This window comes from Panicum virgatum, chromosome 6N (assembly GCF_016808335.1).
Source record: "Panicum virgatum strain AP13 chromosome 6N, P.virgatum_v5, whole genome shotgun sequence".
Classification (NCBI taxonomy): domain Eukaryota; kingdom Viridiplantae; phylum Streptophyta; class Magnoliopsida; order Poales; family Poaceae; genus Panicum; species Panicum virgatum.
The window spans coordinates 36,668,101-36,679,113 of record NC_053150.1 but is presented as its reverse complement, the minus strand read 5'-3'; the positions used below and the strand labels follow the sequence as shown (position 1 = coordinate 36,679,113).

Below are 11,013 nucleotides of genomic sequence, written 5' to 3'. Positions count from 1 at the left end.
AATTAATGCACACAAACTTTTTAAGGCCACTACATCATGTACACTAGCTTATGACTCTGTATATTTGGAAGGTGCGGAAACTTGTCGCCTTGTGACATGAACAGAGAAGCCCAAACAAAATGATTTGCTATTAAGAAGATGGAACCTACAACCCGCATTTAATTTATGAAGGTTCCATTTCGGGCAAAATTCGGGTGGCAATCAAAGCAGCGCCACCTGACAGCACTAAAATAGTCGTCCAGACATCGAACTAACAAGCAAATTGGTACGCAACGCATCAAAAATGAGCCCTACAGAGTATCCCCCCCACACATGAACCTACAATTGGAAATCTACCTCAGTTCGGACACATCGAACAGAAACTCAAATCAACCTTCAACGATCAGCTCGGAATGGACGAAGACACATCCAGGCATCGCACAGGCTGGTACGGTACGATACGTCGGAAGAGCAGAGAGGTTGTACCTTCGAAGACCGCACGCTAATTCCTCCGCGCACGGCGTCCCCTCCTCCCAGGCTGACGCTCCGGCGCCGGTGGCGGCACCGGCTCCCTAGCCATCTCCCTCCTCCTCCTCAAGCACAGCACCCAAGCGTTGAAGGCGAGGCCGGCGCCGATGCCGAGGGCGGCGTTCCGCCAGTAGTACGCCTCGTACGCCCAGTCGACGCTCCGGCCCTGCCACGGGAGGGGGTGGGAACCGTCAGCGCGCCGCCGCCGAAAACCCCACAAACAAATCCGGTGCGTCAGGAACCCGAGGCCAGGGAGCGCGAAGCGGAGAAGAGGGGGAGGAGAGGAGGGAGGCGATTGAGCGCCCGGCGAGGATTACCACCGCCCAGACGGCTCTCTGGAAGAAGAGCGCGGTGAGGCCGTGCAGGGCCTTCTTGACCTTGCCGTCGGCGCTGATGCAGCCCTTGCAGACCCCGATGTCGGCGCTGTAGTAGGCCACCAGCGTGGCGCCGGCGTACCAGAGGGCGCCCTCGTAGTTGGAGAGATCCATGGGAGGGAGCGGAGCGCGCGCGGGGACCCTAGGCTTCTGGAGGCTTCTCCGCGGTGGCGGAGTGGTTGGTTGGTTGCTTCTCGGTTCTCGCGGCGGAGGGCGTGGGGTTGGCGGTGCTCTTGCGGAAGGCGAAGGCGGCGAGGCGAGCGAGGCAGGGGAGAGGCTGTGGCCTGTGGGGGTTTTGGAGGTGGCCCCACCACGGGGCCTTTACCGGGTGCGAGGAAATCGGTTGCGTGTCCAGCCAGCTCCAGCTGTGGAGAGGGGAATTCCGTTGCGCGTACCGGTTGATGTACACGGCTTGGACCGCAGCATGTGGTTTACTAGTGCGGTTGGGATGCATCTAGCATTTGAAAATTCAGAATGTGACTTACCATTTGTCCATATATATTTACCATACCATATAGATTTTTTTTTATACCATCTAGATCTAGAAATTTTGTGTGGCTGATTGAAGGGTCTCGAGGTTCATCGTGGCATTGACATGCTGCTCGTGCGTATTTTGTCGGGGGTGATAATGGTCGTGACTATATACATAGGCTACGTACGACATCAAAGCCACGGATGCGGGAGGCTTTTGGCATTGCAGCTCTGCAAAAGTAGGCAATGGATGCTAGTACATGGCAGGGTTGGTGCGTTACGTTTTGTGACGAGGGAAGGAACATGCGCTCCGATTCCAGTGGCAGTAATGCCCACGAAATGGACAAAGCATAGCCTCGCGAGCAGACCAACCGGTTCGCGTGATCGCGTCGGCGTGCGCGCAGGTTGGTGCGCGGCTGCGCGCTTCCCACATGCCGCGCGCCGAGCACTCCCACGGTCGCAACCGATCCAGCGCCGAAGGGCCCGGGGCTCCGTCGCTCCGCGGCGCACGGCTCGGGGCACACGCGTGGAGACAAGCAGCCGGCCGGCGTTCGGGTTAGGCAACTCTTCTCTTCGTGTCGGTCGGGTCTGGTAATGTAACACGCAGTGCGAGAGGGGGGGCGCACGCAGAGGCAAAGTAACCGTGCTGCAGCTTGTCAGAGGGAAGTTAACGTACACGATCGATGGCCGCGGCGGGCAAATATATCCGCGTTGTCGCCGGCTCGCTGCAGTTGCCGCGTCCAGTTGTTGGTAGTGTTGTTCATCCCAGTTCACAACACACGCGTACAGCCGCCACTTCAGGCGCACGGCATGGAGACACAGCACCACAGAAAATCGGTCGCAGTACTCTGCGGCGCTCTGCCTCTCCGTCGTGTCCCCTTGTGCGCGCGGCGCAGTGCCGCACGGTGCCACGCCCATGGCGGCCTCCAGCTCTGCCGGCAAGAGCTTGCGTTCGCGTCCCATGCAAAGAGGCGGACGGCGTGGATGCTAACAGGATGCAATGCAACAGATTTATATATATATTCCACAGAGATGACTGACAACTGAGCTACACACATAACAGTAGAACAGTAGGACAACAGCAGGTTAAGCAAACAGAACTTTCACGCAAACGATTCTCGATGGATGCCATCATCTCAACAGCTCAAGCATCATTCTTCGGCAAGTAGCTAGAGCGCCGGCGACGCGACGAGCGCACCGCCTACCGCAGGTTTTTCCGGTCTTCGTTTCAGAGCTGAAGAAGCTCGTGACAGGCCTCCATGTGTATGCTGTTCGTAAAAGGTATTGGTCGATATCCTAGAAGATTATAGCACGCAAGTTTTTCTACAGTGGTTTCAGGACACAAACTGCAGAACGTAACCCTGCAGTACGTAGCATCGAGTCTTGTTACTCCTACTAGCTTGCAGGAGGGTAAACTGAAGGCCTTCTTCTCCAAACGAAAACAATGTCAAGTGTGTCTTCAAGAACTGAAATTGCAACAACGGAAAATGTCAGTTTTACCTAGTAAATTGACAGTCAGAACTAATGGAGCACAGCAATAACTGATTCAGTTATATCACTACAAGTTGCAATTTGCAGTATCATTTGGTTGAAAGAAATTGAAAGCCAAGGATAAAAAGAATCAAGATAACTATAAAAACACATGGGTATACAACTGAACAGAAGGCCAAAGAGCAAGGACTATTAGATAAAATTTCTCAAGTTTATGATGAAATATATACTGTGCATCAGTTTAAAGAAAATTATTAACCAGCACCCAAATACCCAATGGGGTGATGTGCTAACCAAGCTTCTGCTAGATGACCTTAGCTGTTGAGAGGTACAGATTCAGACAATTTATAGATAGATCACCTTAACACACAAATGAGGTCTCAAATCTTCAGGACCAAGTACAGTTCCAGTCACTATGCATGACCACGAGTAAATGTAACTGATGCAATTAAAGGCTAGGCACAGTTTATGCTGTTAGAATAGAAAACCGTGTATTCTTCTTTAAACCAACATTTAAAAGAAGTTTTTCACGCATTGATGAGCTTCCTTATCATTTGGCTCATCGGCAATTCTATTTCCAAACATGTATCTGTATTCAAAGAAGATAGATTGGAGCAAACCAAAGCAGTCTGGATTCCAGAAGACTCAGTACTAGTCACAACAGTTGGTAAGTTCATGCTAAACATCAATTCACTTTCGCAAGCAAAGAGAAAGCAAAACCAACCTACTGTATTATACTTGTGAAGCTCTAAATCAGTTTGGTAAGTTCATGCTAAGTATCTAGACTTGAAAAGCACCTATGCATGAACCTCTAAATCAACACCTCACTGAAGGTTTTGCTAATTCAGCATTCAGTGGAAAGTGGTCACCAAAGCAGGCATACCCCGTTTACTCTCATCATAAAGACAGCGAAGGCAACAGTTAAACTAGAATAGTGATTTAAATTGTCTAGGTTAACCTGCTAGCTAAAGAGTTTATCAAATAAGACAATGTACACTGTAAGACAAAAAAGAGAGCACAATAAACGAATATAAATTAAATAATCTCTCATTGTCACTACCCAGGCAGTATGTTGTACTACCAATACGAAGACACATCACACATGGAGTCATTATATATATGAAGCAAATCAAGAAAACATGGAAGGGAAAAATATCTCTCACCTAAACACTGCAACACATTGACACTGATTCCAATGTTACTTCACTAGACAAAGAAAACCTTGATCCTTTCTCAAGTCAACTGTCAACATCAAAGTGATCTTTTAATATGATATGAAATGAAAGAGAGGTGCACTGAGGACAAAACATCAGAAAGCCTAGTTTCTCAAAAAAAAACATCAGAAAGCCATGCACACATGAAACTTGTCAAGTTTTGTGGTAAATTTCAGTATTATAGTTCTGAAAAAAGTCACCTGAATATGTTTTGTTTGTCCAGCAAAAATTAACTCCAATAGTGCAATTTGACATCTAGGCTGCCCAAATTGCATGCTCAGCAACAACAGAATTAACTAAGAATACTATACATCGCCGCAAAATACATTTGATGACTCATGTTAGAATATTCAGAAATGTAGCCGATCAAAGTGTCCAACAGCTGTATCGATATCAACAGTGTGCTAATGTTTTCTAAAGAAAATCCAGTGTGTCAACTGATATTTGTGGCATACTAAATTTTCCATTTTTCTGAAAGAGGAACTAATACCAGCAATGTCATAATTGCAGTAGTCAACAATTAATGAACTCGATATTTTCTAGATCATGCATGGTAATGGTAATGGTAATGGTAATGGTAATACTAGTTCAGGACACTACATATTTGGAAGGCATGGAGATCTGCCACCTTGTAAGAATACAGTAGATAGACAGGCCAAAAAACGAGTATGACTATTAATGAGACAGAAAATACAGAGTTCAACTAACATTCTAAAATGATGATGATTCCATTTCAAGTGAAACTCCACGGAATCAAAATGGTAGGATCTGCTGGCAGCACTAGTAAAACAGGCAAAACAGCCCCAGACATCGAAGTAACAAGCAAGGTGGTGCCCAAGAGCACTACGAAGTATCCCAAACAAAACATGAACCAGCAGCAATTGGTACTCTGCTTCCATTTGGACAAATCAACAGAAATGTGGATCATCCTTGCGGGTATGCGGCGATCAGCTTGGAACGGATGGCGACATGCAGTGAGGAGCAGAGCAGGTTATACCTTGGACGATCACACATGCGGCCTCCGTCCACCGCGCCCTCTCCTAGGCGCAGGCTGCCTCTCCCACCTCCTGATCACGGCCTCCACGCAAGCATCGAGGGCGGAGACGAGGACGGAGACGGCGAAGGCACTCACCCAGTAGCACGCCTCGGACGTCCAATCGACTCTGCACCCACGGACCTGCCAGCCAACGCGGATGGGAACGCCGGCACGCCGCAGCAGAAAACCCGCACAAATCCAGCGTTTTAGGGACCTTCCATGGAGATCCAGGCGGAGGGGAAGGAAAGCGAGAAGGGAGTCGAGTCCGGCGACGGTACCGTCGCCCAGAAGGCTCTCTGGAGCATCACGGAGGCAACGTACACCAGGGCCTGCTTGACCGCGCCGTCGCCGCGGATGCAGCCCCTGCGGGCCGCGGCGTTGGCGACGCTGTAGAGCACCAGCGAGGCCCCGGCGTAGCAGGAGACGTCGTAGTAGCCGGAGAGCGCCATGGGAGCAGGGGCCCGCCTAGGCTCTAGAAGCTCCTCCGATCCGGCGAGGTGGAGCGGCTGGTGCTTGGCTCTCGCTCCCGTGGCGGCGGCGCGCTGAGGCAGAGCGCTTGGGGTGGCGTGGCGGTGGCCTTGCGGAAGGGGAAGGCGAGCGAAGCAGGGGCCGGGGGGTTTTGAGGTGGGCCCACCAGTCTACCGGGTGCGAGCACACAGGTGGCTGCTCCAGCTGTAACGGGATTCTTCTGTCCACACCCACTAGATGTACACGATTTGCAGTGCAAGCTTTCTATGGTTGATGAGGATACATGGGGCTCTTTATAACGGCATTTGAATTTTTATATTTTTTTTTGAAAAAAAGGATTTCTGTTTTATCATTTTACTAGAAAAATATACCCATACGAACCAAATTGGTATATGTATCGGATACATATAGGTGCCAGTGTCTCAATTTGTAGATACCTATGTGATCGAGTTATGGACTGAGGGCTGATCTGACTCGTATATGAGATTGACTAAGACCCGTATATCAATGATGCAAGACTGACCAAATAAAAATTTAGGTAAAAATGTTACATACTTTAGAAATAAGTATATATATAGATATGTCATCCAAATTATTTTAGTGTCGTGAGATTTACTGTCGCATGCTTCTTTTATTTTAAAATATTTATTAGAACAAGGTAAAGTTTATTTTTAGAAATATTTATTAGAACAAGGTAAAGTTATTTTTTAGAGTACATTAAACCCTAGGTGTTGACCTTCAAAATTGACCCTAGAGCGGCCCGTTTGAATGTTAGGTGGACTGTCCACACCCCTTTGCGGATTGTTGTAGCACAAAATGTTCGGACATCCGAACCGTCAGCATGTAAGCTTGAACGTTCGGACATCCGAAAAAGACTGGCCCGTTTGAATGTTAGCTGGCGGACTGTCCGCCCCAACAGGCCGGACCGTCTGCCGCTCACTTTCGACGCGGTGCGGAAGGCGGTGCGTGGTGACCATGACACGGCGGCATGGTGAGTTGCGTTCGACAGCGGCGAGGACAGCTAGCTGCGAGATGACTCGGCATAGTACGACATGGCATGGCGTCGGTGGCGGCGCTGCATGGGTGGGAGGAGGGCATCGTGGAGCAAAGGAGAAAGAAGAGAGTGGAGTGGGCTTGGTTTGGGCGCGTGGGCTGGAAATTTAGACTCCGGGTCCGGCACGGCCCGGGGGGCTTGACCTAGATGTCTACTGGACCAACACGGTGGCGTCCACGCAAACAAGAGTGGTAAAATTGTATCGATTTTATCTCCCATATGCTGATTCCGTAGTTGCAAAACTAATAGTGAAATCTGAAGAGATACACTCTGTTATAATGGTAAAATGTTAAATACCTCGGATGCTGGGTGATTTTGTAGGAGAACTGGAGAAGGCGAGTAAAGCAAGGGGTGTTTTGAGGTGGGGGCTGGTGGGCCGTGGGCACGACGCAATCTTAGCGGTGGTGTTCCAACTGGAAGGATTCGCCCCTAGAATGCCCCCACTGGCGCTAGGCTGTTTTTAGGGTGTTAATCAGTGACACTTAGGTGCTCCTCCAACTCTTTTTAGTTCAAAATTTTGTACTATTTCTTTAAAATGAGATCTTATTTTGGAGTAGTACAAAATTTTGAAAAGAATTGAAGGTGCACCTAAGGTTATCAATTTGCACCCCTGGTCTTTTTAATTTGGTTGCTGCAACAAACATGCGTGGGACTGTTCACTCTGAAGTCTGAATGATAGAATGTCTCATTATTCGCAGCAGGAATGCACGTGTGATATATCTAAACAGCCCAATGTACCATTTGCCTAGCATGTTCGCGTGGCTCATATAAGATGCACAAAACAGAGAGAGATATATCATAGTCCTAGCAGGATGTGGCACACAAGTTTAGACAATGGTTCCATGGACAGACAGCTGAGCATAACCTGCAGCTGCATCGATTATTGTTACTCCAGCCACTTGTAAGTCAAACAAATCTTCTGGTAACTTGCAGGAGGTAAATTGAGCATCCTTTACTCCAATCAGAAATTTCGAATGTTCCAGAACTGAAATTGCAACAAACAATGTCAGATGCACACTGAGAAAATTAGCAATCAAAATGGGTGAGGATACCAGCGTCAGCAAAACATTCAATTATTTCAATTATTATATCAAACTATTTGGTAAAAGGGATATAAATTTGCAGATTGCAGTCATAGAAATAGAAAGCTAAAGCAGCAAAACTGCAAAAAGAGAGGAGCTAAGACAAATCTCAGTTGCTGCTATCAGTTTCTCTGGAATAAGATGATGGTACACACCGATCAGTTCCATGAGAAATTAGGCACAACATTCAATTCTTAGACATCCAACCTGTGGTAATTAAGATCGTACACTACAATACATACCTTTTCTCGAACGACTACAATGGATACCTTATGTTAAATGAACCATGATTGCCAATATATTAAAGTTCAAATAGAAACAAGATCTACTGGACTACTTTTAAAACCATGACTTCTCACTGGTCAAAAGCAGTGAATATGATTCATAAACATTTCCTAAGGTGTTGGAGACTGAGAAAAAGAAAATCACCAACATGGTTCCCTTTTCTCCATCTGCCTCCCTTCCCTATGTGACTTCAGCACAAAATTGGCAATTATTCATCTACTGCTGGAATCTGGAATTTGGAGAAATGAAGCCATCATTGTCAGTAATCAAAACACACACTTATGCTTACAAGTAAGCACTTGTTATCAGAAACAGGAAATCAGAGTAAGTGCTCACTATGAGCGATCAATATTTTTATAAGTAAATTTATAACTAAGTAATTACCTATATAGTGATAAAGTAGTATGTTTCATGTGATTTCCTTGCAAAATCAATAGAATTGGAAATGACTTTAGACAGTGTACAATTGGAAATTCACCACAGAAGACATAACGACATACACCTTGCTAAAAGAAACATGAAACAGAGTTCATCGGCACATAATTTTTTTGCAAAGTTTTTCTGAAACTGGATAATTTTCTTGCAGAGTATAATAATACTTTCTGGATATCTAACAAGTGCTTTAATTTGTAGATGTACTGATACAAAGAAAGATGTGAAAGATAGGGAAGAAAAGGGGAAAACGAAGATGTGAAAGATAGGGAAGAAAAGGGGAAAACGATCTCCAAAGCCCAGAAGCACAAAGCACATTGGAAGGGCATGTCTCATTAGAGCACCAATGATCAATCAAGACATCCTAGACGAGCATAACTTCTAACTAACAATTGAGGAGTTTCAACACAATTAATCTCACAAAAATGACATTGCCAAAAGTTCAAAGATTTGTTTCCCTCTAAGAACTAAGAATCTCAAAAGAATAGATACAATTTTTGAAAAGCTTCCTTAAATTTTGACGTGGTAACTGAAAAAATCTATCATAAGTTCAGATATATGTGCACAAAAAGCCACCATCACGAAGACAAAAGGCAAAGGATACATTCACATTGTGTAGTCCTAAGCATACCACCTGAAGCATGAAAACATGTCTTGTATACATCTCTAACTAAATGAATTTTCTCCAAGAGAATTTCCCAGTACAGTGTACAGAATACTTCATAAATACAAAATATTGGTGCATATAAGTTGTGTCAAGCTCAAGTATGGTCGAGTATCATAATAAATGAAGATCTGCACTACTACATTTCCGCAGCAGAACAATGGAACAAAACCTGAACCGATGTCACATCACACAAGGTCCCAATTAACTCTAATTTCCACAGAACAAGGTCAACATTGCAACAAGCAACAATAAGTAGAATACACAAACAAGTAAGAAATGTTTCAACATCAACAACCTGCTGGTAAATCAAAGAGTGGAACGAATGCACACCTTGAACAAAAGGGACTGATACTAGCGCAAACCGTTTCACCAATTCAGCTTGGCGGAGCTAGCCCTCAGGCGCATCACGATTCTCGGAAAAATGGCAAAAAAGAACATAACCGCGTGGATGAAGACAAAGATGTCAACAGATGCGGAACCAACCATCTACATGGAGGACACCATAGCCGGCGCAAGCTCCTGCATCAGAAGACCCAGGGCTAGGACCATGAACAACGAGACGACGATGGGCATGGGAATCGGATCATAGAGTCTAGCCAGAAAGCCGCACGCTTCAGTGCTTTCACGACGACATGGCTGCGCCGCGGGCTCCTTGGCGCCTCCATCCCCACCAATCTGCCACGGGCACCAAAATCCAACAAATTCAAGGCTCACGAATTGGAGTGCTCCCAGAGTAAGAGCTAGGGGAGTCAAAAATCAATTGGAGATCGACTAGTGACGGCAAGGGGTTGAAATCGCGCACCAATACCTCTCGGGCCTTGGCCTGGATGTTCACAAGGCACCAGAGCATCAACAGGATGAGGACGGGGAAGGACACCCTCAACGCGAAGGCGCAGTCCATGGTGAACCCCAGCGCGACGACCGTGGCGTGGGAGTCCTGGCCGCAGGACCAGCGCAGGGCGACATAGACGGCGCTTGCGGCGTTGGCCACCCACAGCTGGATGAGGAAGCAGAAGATGAAGGCCCCGGCGGCAAGCGCGAGGAGCCCGCCCAGAGCCGTTGCCGACGCGGTCCTCCCCATGCCGGATGGCGCGGCGGTGCGGGGGACGCCTGGGGTGGCGCCGGCGCAGCCTCGAGGTCATCCATGGGCGAAAGCGCAAACCCTAGGCTCTCCAGAGGGTTCTCGAGGGCGGGTGGCGGCGGGGCTGGGAGTGGGTGGCTTCGTTGGTGAGTGCGGGCGTACGGAGGAAGACGAGGAGGCGGCTTTGGTTTTTACTTTTTCCACGGCACGTGCCGGGAGTGCGCTGCGCGCGTGCCCCGGGGCCCAATCGGAAGGCTTGCTAGGAGCACCGGGGCCCAATCCGAAGGCTTGCTAGGAGCACGCGGCGTACTGCCACAGCTCATCCCACTTGCTCAAATCTCATCTCCTTGTGCCAATCGGATTTTCTTTTCTCCCGTTAAAATTGTTACAAATACGACTCGAGTGACACGAGAATTTTTCTCTCTTTTAGCTGAGATAATTATGCTGTAATAATCTAGAATCTCACTTGCACAATAATATTTATTGTCTTTACCCTAGGGCCTGGGGAATTGTTCATGACAAGTTTGGATTGTCGCTGCAAAAGAGAATAATGCCATACTGCATTTCATAGGATGAGTATATACACTAGGGTAGTGTTTGGTTCCATCGCCGATTACATCCGTTTGGTACAAGCGGGCGGTGAACCGATACTATGGTATCGATTACCGTCTTTGTACAATCCTGATACCGCTTAAAATATCCCATATCACCCGCCGGAAGGTGGTTGGCGTGATGAGGAGCCATGTGTCAGCGCCTAAGCGAGTTTGTAGACAACTACACTAGTGACGTAGTGCCCAAGCAAGGAAACCAAATCTTCTACAGGAGAGAGAGGGCTTTGCCCTTTGGTGGCT

The 11,013-nt window shown here is 47.5% G+C and overlaps 2 protein-coding genes across 6 annotated transcripts; both read right to left on the bottom strand.

Moving 5' to 3' along the window:
- Nucleotides 1-481: 481 nt before the first annotated feature.
- LOC120678623 lies at nucleotides 482-1,101 on the bottom strand. The gene is made up of 2 exons (XM_039959876.1): nucleotides 825-1,101; nucleotides 482-673 (listed from the first exon to the last, which is right to left on the bottom strand). The coding sequence occupies exons 1-2, from the start codon at nucleotides 993-995 to the stop codon at nucleotides 482-484; spliced, it is 363 nt and encodes a 120-aa protein (XP_039815810.1). The 5' UTR covers nucleotides 996-1,101.
- Nucleotides 1,102-7,277: 6,176 nt separating this feature from the next.
- LOC120678622 lies at nucleotides 7,278-10,312 on the bottom strand. 5 transcript variants are annotated; one of them, XR_005676659.1, is made up of 4 exons: nucleotides 9,890-10,312; nucleotides 9,412-9,756; nucleotides 8,127-8,211; nucleotides 7,278-7,600 (listed from the first exon to the last, which is right to left on the bottom strand). XR_005676659.1 is itself a non-coding variant. In XM_039959875.1 (2 exons), exons 1-2 carry the CDS (start codon nucleotides 10,160-10,162, stop codon nucleotides 9,568-9,570), a joined length of 462 nt encoding a protein of 153 aa, XP_039815809.1. In that variant the 5' UTR covers nucleotides 10,163-10,312; the 3' UTR covers nucleotides 7,278-9,567. The 5 variants fall into 5 exon arrangements, 1 of the variants encoding a protein (XP_039815809.1); XR_005676661.1 differs by having other exon boundaries at nucleotides 8,131-8,211; XR_005676658.1 differs by having other exon boundaries at nucleotides 8,127-9,756.
- Nucleotides 10,313-11,013: the final 701 nt, after the last annotated feature.